At 50.1% G+C, this 16,288-nt stretch overlaps 1 protein-coding gene across 2 annotated transcripts in view; it reads left to right on the top strand.

The window, feature by feature from the left end:
* ANKS6 (ankyrin repeat and sterile alpha motif domain containing 6) overlaps positions 1–16,288 on the top strand; it is a 54,026-nt gene that overhangs the window by 4,600 nt on the left and 33,138 nt on the right. For both annotated transcript variants that reach the window (XM_010807996.4, XM_002689736.6), the window contains exons 2-8: positions 2,387–2,877; positions 7,604–7,648; positions 8,324–8,528; positions 9,291–9,397; positions 11,023–11,171; positions 12,476–12,674; positions 13,475–13,524. In XM_010807996.4, the coding sequence (XP_010806298.2) occupies positions 2,387–2,877; positions 7,604–7,648; positions 8,324–8,528; positions 9,291–9,397; positions 11,023–11,171; positions 12,476–12,674; positions 13,475–13,524 (1,246 nt within the window). The remainder of the gene's footprint in view (positions 1–2,386; positions 2,878–7,603; positions 7,649–8,323; positions 8,529–9,290; positions 9,398–11,022; positions 11,172–12,475; positions 12,675–13,474; positions 13,525–16,288) is intronic.

Below are 16,288 nucleotides of genomic sequence, written 5' to 3'. Positions count from 1 at the left end.
ATGACTAAATAGCGTAATCTTTTATAATTATCTAACCAGTTCTTCACGCGAAGAGTTGACTCATTGGAAAAGACTCTGATGCTGGGAGGGATTGGGGGCAGGAGGAGAAAGGGACGACAGAGGATGAGATGGCTGGATGGCATCACTGACTCGATGGACGTGAGTCTGAGTGAACTCCGGGAGTTGGTGATGGACAGGGAGGCCTGGCGTGCTGCGATTCATGGACACGACTGAGCGACTGAACTGAACCAGTTCTTCAGCTGTTTCTGTTGCCTGTTTTGACCATCCTCTTTGGTTATGCCAAGTGTTCATTCACTCATTCAGTTGACAGAATTGCCTGAGCTCTGCTGGAGTGCAGTCTAACAGGAAGACATAATTATAGAAGGAGGGCCCAGGCACATCAGTAAGGGTGAAGACTGGGGATTGTGGGTTTTCAGGTGAGGTGTACCTTAGTTGATGTGGGGGCATCATCTGGAAGCTGCTCAGAGGAGATGGGATCCGAACTGAGTCCTGCAGCAGGATAAAGGATGTGCTTAGTCAAAAAGGACAGGAGGGTCAGAAAGGCAGGATGGCAGAGGCGTGGACAGAGAATAATTGCCCAGTGCAGGTTAGCACGGCCAGAGTACAGCGTGGGAGTTGGGAAGAAATGAGGTTGACAAAGTTGGCAGTCCTTTCCGGGCAGTGGGACGTGGGGCAGTAGCCATGAGATTTAGGCTTGGAGAATATCATCGTGAAGGACAGGCAGGGAGACAGGCTGGGCTTACAGCTCTCTGCCTTTTTGTCAGATTCCGTCCACTCTTGGAGAAGGGGCGGGACAGGCCTGGCCCCCCTGCAGCTGGGGAAGCCAGTTCACCAAGCGCTCCCTCCGCACTCTGCAGGTGGGGTGACCCCGGTGCCGTTAAGGTTCATGGCCCAGAAGGTATTTGTAAGTTCAGAACATTGTTCAGCCTTGGCTCTGCCTCCACAGGGAGGAGGGAGGCCCTGGGTTTAGATGAGACACAAAACCGCTTCCGGAAAGGAGGGAGCGCCACAAGGGATTCATTCAAAAGCTGCCTCACAGATGCAGGCCTCCTGCCGACATTACCGTCTTGTAAAACCTGGCGCGCCGGCGGCGGGGGGGGGCGGGGCGGGTAGGGGGAGGGCCCTTCCAGCTCAGCCCAGAGAGTGCACTAGAAAGAGTGTATTTGCAAATACTGCAAAACAGAACTCTTCTGCCCTCTGGTGGCAGAAGGAAGAGATTTTACTGGGAAGAGTCGTCTGTTTTCCTCTTCCTGGTATCAGAGTTGGGTACTTGTCTGTCTCCCCAGCAGGGGAGGTTGCTCAAGTTTCCCTGGAGAGGGTCTGGCCCAGACTAGATTCTCAGCCGCCAGCAAGGGACATTCCAGCCAGCAGGGGGCATCAGGCCTCTGGGGAGAGGTGCCCCAGCCCGCCTCTGCTGACCACAGCTATGCCACATCTCTTGGCGTGGGCTCTGTGGGCTTTCTGTGCATGTGTGTTTGGGGCTGGGGAGGGTAGATGTGAGTCAGACTTGGGCCCTGCCCCTGGGGAGTGAGCACAGGCAGAGAGGCAGCTCACCCAGCTCTGAAGCAGAATCGCATGAGCTCTGCCACGCGGGAAGCAGCGAGGTGTGGGGCAGCAGGATTCAGACAGACTGGGGTTCTGACCCTGTGGATTTCGCTTACCAGCTGGGTGACCTTGGCACATTGTGTGATGTAAGAATGTTTAAATGATTCCCATTCTAATAGCTGACATTTATGTAGTGCTTCCTTTGGACAAGCACTGTTCTAGGTGCTTTATGTATATTATATATTTATATATATTAACTCATTTAATCCTCCACAGCTCTTTTAGTAGACACAGTCATATCCCCACTTTAGAGATGAGGAAGTGAAGGCACAAAGAAGTTAAAGTTCTTTGTCCAGGATATGCAGTGGATGGCAGAGCTGGATTCGAAACTATAGACAGGACAGTGTCTCGCCTTTGTGGTGGTGCAGACACAGAGCCAGCAGTGTGCCTAGCACCAGAGGAAGGCCTTTCATTATAAGCAGCTATTACAGCGTGAAAAATTAATGGTTCAATAATTAATAATTTAACAACCGATGTGCTTAGTCACTCAGTCATGTCCAACTCTTTGCGACCCCATGTATTACAGCCTGCCAGGCTTCTCTGTCCATGAGGATTCTCTAGGCAAGAATACTAGAGTGGGTTGCCAATGCCCTCCTCCAGGGGATCTTTCCAATCCAGGGATAGAACCCAGGTCTCCTGCATTGCAGGAGTATTCTTTATTGACTGAGCTACCAGGGAAGCCCTAACAATTTATAATTGACTACATGAGCTTTCTCCTCATCAGGTGTCTTGTGTCACTAATTGTCCATCTCCCTGGCAGATTTGGGCACGTGAGCGTGGCACATCTTCTTTTGGATCATGGGGCTGATGTCAATGCCCAGAACCGCCTGGGGGCCAGTGTACTCACCGTGGCCTCTCGGGGTGGACACCTGGGTGTGGTAAAGCTGCTCCTGGAAGCTGGTGCCTTCGTGGACCATCACAAACCCTCAGGCGAGGCGGACAGCGGGGACGAGCTGCTGGACATCACGGCCCTGATGGCTGCCATCCAGCATGGACATGAGGCTGTGGTGCGTCTGCTGATGGAGTGGGGCGCAGACCCCAACCATGAGGCCCGGACTGTGGGCTGGAGCCCGTTGATGCTGTCAGCACTCATCGGGAAGCTTGGCATGGCTCAGCAGCTGGTGGAGAAGGGGGCCAACCCCGACCACCTCAGTGTGCTAGAGAAGACTGCCTTCGAGGTGGCACTTGACCGCAAGCACAGGGACCTTGCAGACTACCTGGACCCGCTGACCACCGTCAGGCCCAAGACAGGTCAGGCTGTGCCACCACTAACCTACCCCTCATCCCACCATGGCTTCCCAGAGGACCCAGATTTGTGTTTAAACAGCAAAAGCCAAGGGTTGCCCAAACAAAAGGGCCTGCAGAAATCATAGTCCAGCCCGGGGGGCAGGGGAACTTAAGACGTGGCATGCAGGTGCCTGGCCCACCCTCCACAGAGTGATCTGTAGCTCTCAGAAGAGCCTGGACTCCTGCACAGCAAGGCCTCTCCCTCCTAACCAGATGATTCTGGTGTAGGACGTTCTGGGACGCTTCTAGAAAGTGGTCAGCAAACTTCTTCTGAGAAGGACCAGATAACAAATATTGTAGGCTTTGTGGGCCGTACAGTGTGTTGTAACTCCTCAGTTTTGCTAGAGTAGAAGCAGCCTACGTGATATGTCAAGGGTGGGTGGGGCTGTGTTCCAGGAAAACTCTAATTCTAAAAACAGGCGTAGGGGCAGGTTTGGCAACCTCAGCTCTTAGGGCACTGTGCCTAACCTCAGCTGCCAATGACCAGTCCCCAAAGACTAATTCACAGAAAATTCAGCCTACTTTTGAGCTGTGTTTTTTCAGCATCTATTAGTGTATCCTGTTTCTTTTTTCTTTTTGCCATCTTTCTGGCATATAAAGAGCTGTCTAAGCACTCCTTAGCAAATCTGCCACAGAACATACCATGTTTTAAAACCCCTAGTTCATCATGTGTAACAGAGCATGTAATGTAGAGTTGCACAGCCACAGTGCCCTCTGTCAGTAATGGGTCTGATTTCTGCATCATTCCTGAGATAGCCCGGGCTGTAAGGCCAGGCTGCAGCATGTGAGCATTTAAGGCTGAAAAGTAAAAATTGAAAGAAAAGGTCTTCAGACAAATTGGCTAAAAAGACTTGAAAGTATTGCAAAGTTTGATACCATCCAGAGAATACACAAATAGTCCCATCAATGAAATTGTAAATCAACTACACTTCAACTTAAAAAAAATTCAAGTGGCCCATTTAAAAAAAAAAGAAAACCCATCAATCAAAAGATGTTGCAAATTTGAGAAATGCTTATTAGAAATACACTGTCTGGTCAGAAAACTCTGAAATAAACATGTTGTAAAACCATGCAACGACAGAGAGATGGCAAAAATGGAGAGAACACCAAAAACAGAAGGGAAAAAGAAGTAAAGTCTAAGGAAACCTGCCTGAAGCCAGGAGATCTCTTACCTTTGCGTGGATGGGGACAGTGAGGGTCAGAGGAGTAGAGGCTGTTGGAAGCTGTGTGACACTTAGGAGGTAGGGGGTTCCGTGGGAAGAGCATGGGTGTGACCCCACCCAGTCTAGCCTTTGTGGGGCCTCTGGGATCTGGACATGCTTGTAACTCTCTCTTAGCCTCCCTGTGTCTCTTGTGTAGAATGGACTCAATGGCAACTACCAGGAGGTCATGAGCAGAAAACAAGCTGGCCTCTGGTGTGCGAGCCCTCTGGCCAGAACATGGCAGTTCAGCATCAGGTCCCGGCCAGAGTTGCAGTTAGAAGTTAGGGCTCCAGTCTCACCCAGGGTGTTTTTCTTGACTCAAGGCCACTGCCCTCGTTTAAAGGCTTTGGGGTGTGATTGTAGCCGAGATGGAAAAGGGAACTGCCTCCTCCCGTCCCTGCTGTGCCTCCACGCCTGACGGGCAGGCTCTTACCTCCCCCTTGGGGAGCATTCATCCATGTTGCAGGTGAGGGAGGTCAGGCTTGGGGTGGGGGTCAAGCGACTTGCTCAAGGCCTCTGCCCTAGAAGTGGGTGGTCGGGGACGTGTGCCCCACCTATGGGTGCTGAGCTGTGCCTCTTGTGCAGCTGATTCCTCCTTCCTCAGATTCCTCCAGCCGGGTTTCTGGGGTCTTAGCTCCCCACGAACCTCCTTACAGACTGCCCTGGCACTCTGGGGAAGCAATGCCCTCTTCTCCTCAAAATGTGGAGGTGCAGACACAGTGGTGGGCGTAGCCAAGGTCACCCTCTACCTGGCTCCACCTGGACGTGACTGTGCTGGCTGAGAGACCTTGACCAGTTGCCTCCATTCTCCAAGTTTCCATTTTGTCTTCCGTAAGTGAGGTCCCCTGCCTCCCAGGACCACTGCGAGAATCAAATGAGGCCACCCCAGCCCAGAGAGAGCACGTGAGAGATGCCAGCAGCTGCCGTCACCTGTTACCTTTGCTGTCGTAACTGACAGGACCAGGTCACGGTTACGAGCAGACTTCCCTGTTGAGCAGACATGCGTTTGAGGCTCAGCTCTCACTTTGTGGCTGGGAGGCCTCGGCATGTTCATTGTCCCTCTAGGACTCCAATGTCCTCTTTCATAAAACAGGTGTAACGAATGCACTTGCCTTGTGAGGTCCCTTGAGCAGTAGGAAGATAATGCTGGTAGTACCCCAGAATACCCTGGAGCCTGGCACATAGAGAGCAGTGAGTGGAAGCTACCAAAGTGGATTTGTATTCATCATTTGTTCATTCCAGTATTCTGCAAGTATTTGTTGACTGCCAATGTACCAGGTACCATTCTAGGCCCCAGTGAACAAACCAGATCCAACCTCTGCCCTTGAGGACCTTGGCTTCTGGAGGAGAGACAGGCAAGAAGTAGGAAATAAGCATGTTAAATAAGTTACATAGTAAGGTAGTGGTAAGTACTGTGGTGAGGAAGAAAACGGGGGCGAGGTGGAGGATTTGGGAGCAGTGGAGGTACTGGGTGGTGCAGGCCACCATGTGAAGCAGGTCATTGGGTGGCCCCCGAGAGGAGCTGGGAGTTCAGCTGAGTTGCAGGAGCTGAGAAAGTGCTCCATTTTCAGGCTCTCAGAGAAGAGCCTTCAAAAGAGCCATGTTACTAATAATGACAGATTATTAAACAAATAGTATTTGACCCCAGCTCTTTTTGTGAGGTGCTAGGAAACCACCACCCCGCCATCAGGGCCTTGGAGGCTCCCAGCTCTCTCCCTCACATTAGCTGCAGGAAAGGGTACCCTTGAGGCTGTGATCGTCACTGTGACACCCTCCTCACCCTCACTGTGATCATTCCCTGGGCTGTGGAGGGGTCCTTGGAGTTGCTCTGATATTGATGCAATAATTGGAGCCCAGAATGAGGAAGGGACCAGCCCAGGGTCAGCTGGCATCGAGCATAGCTGCTCCAGCCTCCTGAGGTCAGGCTAGACTGTCATTGATTCGTTTGTACCAGATGGTTGCTTAGCAACCAACACTAGGCCCAGTTGACACATTCTTTTCTGTCAAAGAGTCTTGGCTGTGGCCTATAGCAAATTAGACTCTTCAACACTTAAAGGAATGAGACATATTTTTTTAATGAAGTTTCATAATCATTTCTTTATAGTATCTCAAAGGCAGAATTAGGCACTTGGTTCCATGGCCCTGTCTATACTTTGCTATAAGTGCCTTGGAGTTAACTGGTGCCCTTTCTGGGGTGAGTGCTGGTCACTAGGAAAGATAACAGAAATCACTGTTTGTGTGGTGGTGGTGGTTTAGTCGCTAAGTTGTGTCTGACTCTTGCAGTCCCGTGGAATATAGCCTGTCAGGCTCCTCTGTCCATGGGATTCTCCAGGCAAGAACATTGGAGTGGGTTGCCATTTCCTTCTCGAAGGTATCTTCCCTACCCAGGAATCAAACCTGGGTCTCCTGCATTGCAGGCAGATGATTTACCAACTGAGCTAAGAGGGAAGCTGTTTGTATAGAGCTTAAAAATTTCTGGAGTGTTTTCCCATCTATATTATCCACCCCTGCAACCACCGCCTGCTCTCCATGTTAGCATGTTGTCTGCATTATCAGTGATAAGGAGACACATCTCTCTGGGAATACGTGGATCCAGACACCCTGGCTCCAGACTCCTTGTGCCACTCTGCACCTTCTTCCAGCTGCTGGTGGAGGCCGATCAAGACCAGGGATGTGGCCCAGAGTCACAGGTTTTCTCCTGCAGCTGCTCTGACCTCTGGTATTAGTCAAAGGAATGTCCTGTGTTGGCTCTTACCAGCGAGAAGACTAGTCGTGAGGGTGGCTACTTTCTGACAGGACGGAGCAGGTTACCCACTAGCTCTAGCTTCAAGGAGGGTGATGGAGAACAGATAAGGAAGGGGCTGGCATTGGGTGGGTGCAGCGAGGCCTAGCATGAAGATATCAGATGGGAGCATCTGCAGGTTTGGGTCATAGGTGACCTTCAGAATCACTCAGATGGCTGCTTATTTGGGAAAGAAAGCAAATATTAGCATTGGCAACCATGACCTCCTCTGGGCTTAGCTGCCCAGTGTCTTAGGTATTAGAATGAAAACCTGCTCTGGAATTACTTCATGGTTGTACATTTACTTTTTAGAATAAAAGAATCATTGTTTCTTCTTAAAATCTTCATAGGAATACAGACTTTCCCAAGACTATACTTTTCTATTATATCTGAGAAAGGACATTCCAAAATTTGGAATGCCTAAAAAAGACTGCTTTATGAGTTGTGGGATCCGGAAATAGTCTGCTTATTCATGTTTTCCGGGCCAGATGACCTCCCACAGTCTGTCTCTGAAGTGTTTTCAGACAGTCTGATGATAACCCTTCCAGAAGGGCTGCTGGAGTTAGTCCATTACCTAGGTCTCTGATTAGATTGCTTGTGAAAAGTAAATCATTTTTAAAGGTGGGCTGGGTCGTTACACCCTTGTGACTTTTCTGTTATTTTACACTTTTCCGTGGTTAACTTTTAAAAATCTTTGTTTACCCAGATGAGGAGAAAAGGCGACCTGATATTTTCCACGCGTTAAAAATGGGTAAGCGCTTTAGAAAATCTTTTTGGATATTTAAGAATACAGTACTGTTTCTCCCAAACTAATATTGATAGTCCTTTTCAGGCCACCCAGAGTATTTGAGGAAGACACAGGTGTTTTGCTGTTTCCTGACTCTGGTTTCACCCAGGGAGGTTCAGACCCTGGAGGCTGGTAGTTATGGTGCTTTGCACACAACTTACAGATTGTTTTCTCAGGCCCCCTCTGCTTCTCCTGCTAGACCCTGTGGCTATGTCCTAACTTTTACTTACCTCTGAAATGCTGGCTGCCTACTCCACTCTCTTTGTAATAAAGAACTATTTAGTAGAATTGCCTCTCCTGAAACAGACCTCCACCTCCAGGAAGCCCACCCTGATCCTCACCTTTTAGGGAGACCTGGGCTCTCTTTCTGCATGTGCATTGCCCCTCATCATCACTCTTCTCTTAAGATATCAATAACGCGTCTCTCTTTCAGTAAAGCTATTTGCGTGCTTGCCTCCATCCCTTGTAGACTGAAGGATTGGAGAGTAGGGGCTACCTCTGACTCATCTTTATAGCCCCTGCGAGGTGCAGCCACCCAGTACAGAGGCCAGCTCAGCACATTTGTTACAGGAAGCCACTGGGTAAATCATCCTGCAGTGCCAGGCCCGTGGATCACCGGGACTTCTGCTTCTTTGGCAGGAAACTTTCAGCTGGTCAAAGAGATTGCTGATGAAGACCCCAACCATGTGAACCTGGTTAACGGGGATGGGGCCACCCCACTGATGCTGGCAGCTGTCATGGGACAGCTGCCTCTGGTGCAGCTGCTGGTGGAGAGGCATGCCGACGTGGACAAGCAGGACAGTGCCCACGGCTGGACAGCCCTCATGCAGGCTACCTACCATGGGTCAGTGCCAGCCCCGTCCCCTCATCAGGGAGCCTAAGAGGGTGCCCTGGGCTGAAATTGGGTGCCTGATGGATTGCTGGTCCTGAGATGCTGCAGATAAGCACCCTGCCCATTGTGAAGATGCTGAGACACTCAAAACGGTGCAGGCTTGGTCTGTCCTGCATTCCTACCCTTTGTGTCCAGATTTCCTATTGCCTCGGCAGTGTTACCTGGTGCTTCCGCATCCCTTCTCATCCATTCACCCCTCTTCCTTCCTGGATGCCTCCTCCTTGGGGCAGGCTGACCAAGGGGCAGGGATTTGCACATAGCCTTGCACTTGATCAGTGGTGATCTGATTCCAAATTAGGGGCTCCGTCCTTGCCCCACTTCAGGTGATCAGAGCACTCTCCTGTGTCCTCTGAAAGTGATTTTCTTCCTCATTTGATCCTCAGACTTCCACATCAAAGACTCTGGCCTGCCGGAGGACTTCAATCAGGTCCCAGTGAGGGGCAGGAGGGATGGGGTCTGTGTGTGGTCCTGGGAGCCGGTGGTTTGGGGGCAGAGCCTTGTGTTTTCATTTTATTCATGGAAGGAGCACTCAGGCTTTGATTTCTGTCATGACTGCCCGCAGGGTAGGGAACAAGGGCTGGGAGACAGCTTTCCGAGCCCTCTTTCACGTGCACGGATGCTGCTGGAGTTAAAGCCACCGCTCTTGTTGCCCAGGAGCAAGGCCACATTTTCCCTTTCAGCAGGTCTCACTCAGGCTTTTTCTTTCTTCCACAGGAACAAAGAGATTGTCAAATATCTGCTAAACCAAGGAGCTGATGTTACTCTTCGTGCAAAAAATGGGTACACAGCCTTTGACCTAGTGATGCTGCTGAGCGATCCTGGTGGGTTGTTTTAGGAAAAGCGTTTTAAACCTGCTGGGTTTTCTGGCTGGGAATCCAGATCATCCCCTGTGTGTAAGCACTTGCGTATTCAAGGCAGAAGCCACTGTCAAGCCCCCAGAGCTCCCCACAGAGCCTCAGGCAAGTCTTCACTTCTCCCAAGTGAAGGCCATTGGGGAGAATGGGCACAGCTGGGACTGGCTAGTCCCTGAGGCCTCTTCTGGCTCCAGCCTTCCAGGAGTCTCCAGGCAGGAAGGCCTTGGCCATCCACACAAATCCTGGAATGGTATCTGTGCCTCTTAGCTGGAAACTGAGTGACTCAGGAGGAAACAGGCCCCTGTGGACAAGGAGAATAGACAAGCAGGGACCGTCTTGGCTTATTGTGTAGGTGGAAGCTCCAGGTCAAGGGTCTTGTCAACATTACTAACCCCCAGCTAGCACCTGCTAGGACCTTGGACCCTCTGCCACTTTGACAGGCCTTCCTCTGGAACCTGTGGCCTCCCGTTAGCTAACTCAAGGGGTAAGGGGTCTCTCCTGGGACCCCCAAGTTTTAGCCCAGAGAGGGAGAAGCTGGAAGGCTCTTCTGACCTAACAGCCTCTGAGTCCTGAGCTGGATCCTACCCTGCTGACTTGGGGAGGGGAGGATTCTGCCTCCTCGAGTGGAGGGGCTCCCGCTGCCTCTCAGTATGGGGGCAGCAGGCCAAGTGCCCTTCCTCACTGCCAGCACAACCACCCCCTCACCCTCCCCTCCTGTGGGACCCCCTTGTCACAGATACATGCTGGTTCCATCTTATCCTCGCAGAGAGGATGTGCCCAGGAGTAACTGACCCTGGCTGGAGAGGTGGGCCCTCCACGCAGGTCGCATGGTCTCTCTCCTTGCGTGTAGTCTGCCAGGGACCCTGGACTGCATCGCACCCAGGCTTTTCTCCAACAGCTTTATCTCTTCCACTGTGTCTCTTCCTTCCCTCCATTCATCCTCCCTGCCTTTCCCAATAAAACAACCTACCCCAGTGGATTTTTTTTCCTAGTGGGTTTTCAAATGAAGTTTTTGCCTGAAATTTTCAAAGAGACACATGCTGGAGAGAAAAAAAAAAAAGCAACAGTCAAGAGAAAAGCATATTCATAGTTCATAGTATTTTTTTCTCAATTCTGCTTGTTGCTTTTTTAATAGCCTAGTTGAGTTAATAATAACAACTAATGCTACTTAATTTTCTTAAGCACTTGCCATATGTTAGGAATTCCCTCAGGTCCTTTAGACACCTTTATGTGGTGGGTACTGTCACCCCTTGATTGACCTGCAGTTACACAGCCTGGGAAGAACAGAGGCAGAATTCCAACTTCAGTCATCTGGCTGTAGAGCCTCTACTTTTTAAACACTTCACCCCTCTGCCCTCCTGGTAGGACAGGGCATCTGCTTTTTATTTCTGTTTAAGTGGATTAAACCCTGCTGCCATGTGCGCCCCTTCTGAAGAGCCAGTGGAGAGGCAGGGGCACCTGGATCCTGGAGTAACACAGGCGCTGGCACTGCGGGACTGAGTTCTCAGGCTGCTGAGGGTCGTCTTGAGACCCCTGCCCCCATGGCCCAACAGACATATTTGCAGGTAAAAGGCTGCCTTTTGTGTCCATAGACACGGAACTTGTTCGACTGCTGGCATCTGTCTGCATGCAGGTGAATAAAGACAAAGGCCGGCCCAGCCACCCACCACCTCTGCCCCACTCGAAGGTCCGACAGCCCTGGAGTGTCCCGGTGCTGCCTGATGACAAAGGCGGGCTCAAGGTTTGCCTTTTCCTGTCTTGAAGAGCATCAGAGAGCCATGCCTGGATAGGTGAAGCGGGAAGATGCTTGCCACTTCCTCATTACCCAGAGCTGCTTTAGGACAGGGTAACAAGTAGGGTTAACAGTAGGGGCAGGAAGTAAACTGGAGGTGAGCAGTAAGGAACGGTGGTGACCAGGGAAAACGGAGGTGATCGTAGCCACTTAGTGGCAGTAGTGGCTGCTTGCAAGTGTGTGGGTCCATGTTGCTACATCTTCCCTTCGTTTTCAGGAGAAACTAAAACCCCAGATTTTGATGCAGAAATGCAATTTATAAATGTAGAGAATGGTTAACATTTTTTGCATGATGTAGTGCTGAGCTGGCTAGCCTCGAACACCTCTCCTCCCTGGCCATCTGTCTGTGGCCTGTGCTTCAGTGTGGACAGTATTTGCTGACTGCACATTCTAGGGCCTGTCTGTGGTCCACAGGCCCCCATCAGCTGCTACTGGAAGCCCCAGAAACCAAGCTCCAGCCGCTTATTTCTAAACTGCAAGTTGAATGTTTCTCTTTGAATGTCTTATCCTCCCAGCCCTGCTCTGCTTGTTGAAAATCAAAATTATTTTTTCCCTTTTCCTGGCTGGGGTTCCAACACTTTCTCAGATCTGCAGACTTGGCATTCTTCTCATGTCTGTTGCTCACCCAAGGCCCTGGATCCTTCCTCTCAGTGTTGTTTGCATAGATCTCGTCATCCTTGCCTTACTGCCATCTCTGTAGACCAGGGCCTCGCAGCCTCCCTTTGGTGCCATGCCAGTAACCTCTGAGCTCTCGTGGGGTTGTGTAGATGCCCTGGGGGTGGCACCTGTCCTCTCTCTAGGTGAAGAGGCATCAGCTGCAGGAGCAGATGGCCCAGGCCTTGGAGTGGACAACCTGATAGCTCTCACATTGTTACTGGAATAGGGGGAAGGAGGTTATGTAGCTTGAGATGTTAAGGTGTTTGGTGTTGCCTCTGTGTCCATCTGTCCATCCCTCTTGGACTCTAAGATGTCCAGCAAGTCGACATGGCTGGGTCTCTGTGTCTCAGACTGTGTAATGAGGAGATTGATGTAGGGTGTTAGCAAATTGGGTTCCCTGCCACCTCCAGACTATTGGAAAGGCCCTCTGCAGGCTGGGTCAGGAAGGATTTGGAGAGAACTAAGGGTACTGTGGTTGATGGGTAATGCCTTCAGTGGGCCCAGGAGAGGGGAGGTGGGGCACGTGTGGAGGGTGGTTGCTCTCCCTGGGCTCGGTATTGTTGGGGCTTGACCTCTGCTCTGCATTCCCTTGGCAGTCCTGGTGGAATCGAATGTCTAATCGGTTCCGGAAGCTTAAACTGATGCAAACACTGCCTCGTGGGCTGTCCAGCAACCAGCCATTGCCTTTCTGTGATGAGCCAGAGCCAGCACTGGACTCCACAATGAGGGCGGCACCCCTGGACAAGACCAGCCGCTCTGGGCTCCCCGATGTGGCCCCCATGACCAAAGACAATGGTAAGAAAAAGTTGCATGTGTGGTAGGATTTCCAGAATGGTCAAAGCCTGAACCTCTTTGCCCTCTTCCTCTGCCCTTCATCCCCACTCCTGGGCTGATGGCAGAGAGATGATGATGTTGGGATGTGACACTGGCGCAGAATGGCCAGTTTGGTGAAGACTTAAGGGACAGAAGTTCATCTAAGGGACTGACTGCTAAGGGTAGAATGGGGAGGCTGGCAGCAAATCCGGGCTTCCTGTCCTGCATGCCCTGTTGAGAAACCTTTGGCCAGTCACTGTCTCTCCCTAGCCTTTGATAGGAGATTTTCCTTCTTGCCAAATGTGATTGGTCTGCACCCACCAGCAGTGTTTTGAAGTAGAATGAGTTACTAGGGTTGGAGTGGGGATAGTGAACTCCCCACCACTGGAGATAGTCAACAGCTTGGATGACTTTGCCAGGGCACTGAAGAAGATTCCCACACTGGAAAACTGATTAGGTCAGATCCGTTCTAACAGTCCGACTCTCCATACCTGGACTAGTTCCTTGGGTACCATTGTTTGAGACAGACTATTGAGCTCGACATACCACTGTCTGACCCAGCATGACAATGGTTTATGGAAAAGCTGCAAACACACTCTAAGATAGCTTTTAAATGCTTCTTTTCTCTTCAAGTATTGAATACCAATTATTATTAAATATTTAATCACTCAAGAGAGTTGGTTTTCCAGGATGAAGGCTGACCTGGTCACCTGTCCTCATGCTGTGAATTCGTTGTGGTTGGGGGAGGGGGTCATTTCAGGAAACTTCCATTTGTTTCTCAGGTACTGGGAGCACAAGAGGAGAAAAGGAAGATGTGTTATTGACAACCATGGTGAGTGTGGGGCTTTTCTAAAAGCATTTCAGATCTCTTCCAATCGTTAGTGGATTGACTTATAAGGAGGGATGTGGTCACATTTGTCTTTCTTTGTGGTGGTTACAGATGGGGTCGATGTCAAAATGTTTAGCAATGGGTATATCTCTGGCACCAAGGAATCAGAATAGATGCCAGCCCTAAATTCTGGGTAGGGCTGTGCTGGTACTTAGCAGCCAGGGCTAAGCCCTGATCATGTTATCAGGGAGGTAGCACTGAGTACAGGGGCCGTGTCAGGGGAGGAACTGATGGTGACATTGGACTTACCATTTTATGGAGAGCCAAGGAGACAGGAGTCAAAGAAGAGAGTATATTTCCAGCTTCAGAGAGGCCGCAGTGTCTTCATCTATAAATTAGAAATGTATCAGTTTTAGGTTCAGCTGTGAGTAACAAAATCCCCGAATGATTGGCATAAATTTGACAGGATATTTAAAGTAAGTGAAGTTCAAGACTGGTTCATTGATCCATAGAATTAGAGATCTGGGTTCCTTTTACCTGTTGGTCTCCCTGGCATGGCTTCTACTACCAAGGTTACCTCTTGGTCTGAGATGGCTGCCAGAGCTCCATCCGTTACTGCTTCATTCCAGCTGACAGCAAAGATGACTGGAGAAGAGGTGACCATGGGCACAGGCCAGGTGTCTGTAAAGAAGTTTCCTGGAAATTCACACATCACTTTTTGCGAACATAAAATGGGCCAGAATTTAGTCACATGGCCCATTCACACTGCATAGAAGTCTTTGTTCCAAGTTGGTCATGTGCTTATCTATCAGGCATGTCTGTGAAGGAGATATGGAGGATGGATATTAGGCAATAGCTAGCCTTCTCTTCCGTAGGAGATGCTGTCCCTCATGGTTGTGGTTTTTAAGTATAATCTCCAGGAAGATCTTAACATAACGTCTGACCCAGAGTGAACTCTTATTTATCTGCTGTGTGACCTTGGATGTGTTACCTCACTTCTCTGGGCTTCATTTCTCTTCTCTGAAATGAGAGTCTCCTGGTTGGAGTTGGGCTCAAGTCCCTTTAACTCTGAGGCCCTAATCTGGAGGCTGGCCAGGAGAGGGCAGTGTTGGAGAGAAGAAGGAAGCAGAGGTGCCCCCAAAGAACTAAGCTACCCCAGGATCTTTGGGGCCCTGATGGGGTCTGTCTGCTCTGCCCTGCTGTGAGATAGGTATAAATTGGTATCTGCACACTGACCGTGGGACTTACAACATTGGATAATGTTATTAAATAGCAATAATTGCTTTCAGTATGTAGACAGAAATTATCTTATTGAATTTTTGGAAGATGCAGTAAAGTATAAAGAAAAAATTGCCCTTGGTCACACATCCAGATATAATCATGATTGACATTTTGTGTCATATATCTTTTGAGTATTTTTCCTAATCATTTTTTTGTATCTGTGAATATGATATCATGCTATATATAATAAACAAATACTTAGCACAGCACTAAATATGTACCAGCCAAATGCTTATTAAGTATTTGTTGCAGTTTGCATATATTCACTCACCTATATCCCAAAAAACCATGCCAGGTCAGGCACTTTTATTGTTGTTCAGTGTCTAAGTCATGTCCGACTCTGTGACCTCATGGACTGTGGCACGCCAGACCTCCCTATCACTGTCTCCCGGAGTTTGCCCAAGTTCATGTCCATTGAGCCGGTGATGCACTGTTATCTTCCCCCATTGTGCTGAACCTGCTGTACTAACAGTTTGTCATGACCATCTTTTCTGTGTCAGAAACACTCTTTGGCCCCAATGCATCCAATGATTAAATGATGTAACATTCCATCATCTCTTTATCCAAGATTGACCTGCTGGACTTTGGGGTTCCTAGTTTTTGTTTTCACAGCTCTGATGAATTATCCTTATGCCGATGAAGTTGTTGAGGTCCAGAGGGGTCAGCCCTTATTCACGGACTCTCAGAAAAGAAGGACAGTGCCTGGATGGGAACCCAGGAAGCTCCCCACTTCCCATCTTGTTGCTCTCCTGTCCCACCTCTTTATGCCCTGTAGAGGGCGGCGGTGTGCCCACCTGCCTGGTGGCAGATGGAGGATGGCCAGGGTGCTCTGCTGAGTAGGCGTTTGCAGCCATCCTTGCGGAGATGCCCGCCTGCCTGGCTCCCGAGGCAGGTTTAGCTGTGGGATGCCCTTCCCTGCAAAGAACCATCTGGCACCAAGTTCACTGTCTTTTATTAATTAAAGTTACTGTGGACCACGTGAAAGCTTTTCCTTGATGATCCACCAGTTATCATGGTGTGGATTTTATACTGACCCCAAATCGCATTTTCAAAACTTAAAATAAAATTGCAGTTAAAAATGTCAGCAGTGGGAGGTGTGGCTAGAGCAGGAAGGAGGTGGGGGGATGGGGGATGGGGGTGTCTGCTGGGCTTGCAGAGAGCCAGCCTGGGCCTGCCAGTGCCCTCATCCCCGCCTCCTGGAACCCCGGCTCTGGCCACACCAGCCTCCTTGCTGTTCTGCACACTGGTCTTGCTCCTCTTGTCTCCAGTCCTTCCTGCATTCCATTCCCTTGGTCTGCAGGGCCCTCTCCCAGCACAGCACAACCAGCACTTCTAGACTCCCCCGTGGCTCTCTGCAGCCTCTCCCCCTGTGCTAGTCTTGTTGCTGTGCACAGACCCAAGAGAACCTGGGGTTGTGGAGCAGAGCAGACGAGGGTATCACTCACTTGCTGGGAGGAGAGCTGAGAACATCACGTGGGTTTCTGGC

The sequence above is a fragment of the Bos taurus genome, chromosome 8 (assembly GCF_002263795.3).
Source record: "Bos taurus isolate L1 Dominette 01449 registration number 42190680 breed Hereford chromosome 8, ARS-UCD2.0, whole genome shotgun sequence".
Taxonomy (NCBI): domain Eukaryota; kingdom Metazoa; phylum Chordata; class Mammalia; order Artiodactyla; family Bovidae; genus Bos; species Bos taurus.
Note: the sequence above shows the minus strand (reverse complement) of the source record. Positions and strands in the feature narration are given on the sequence as shown.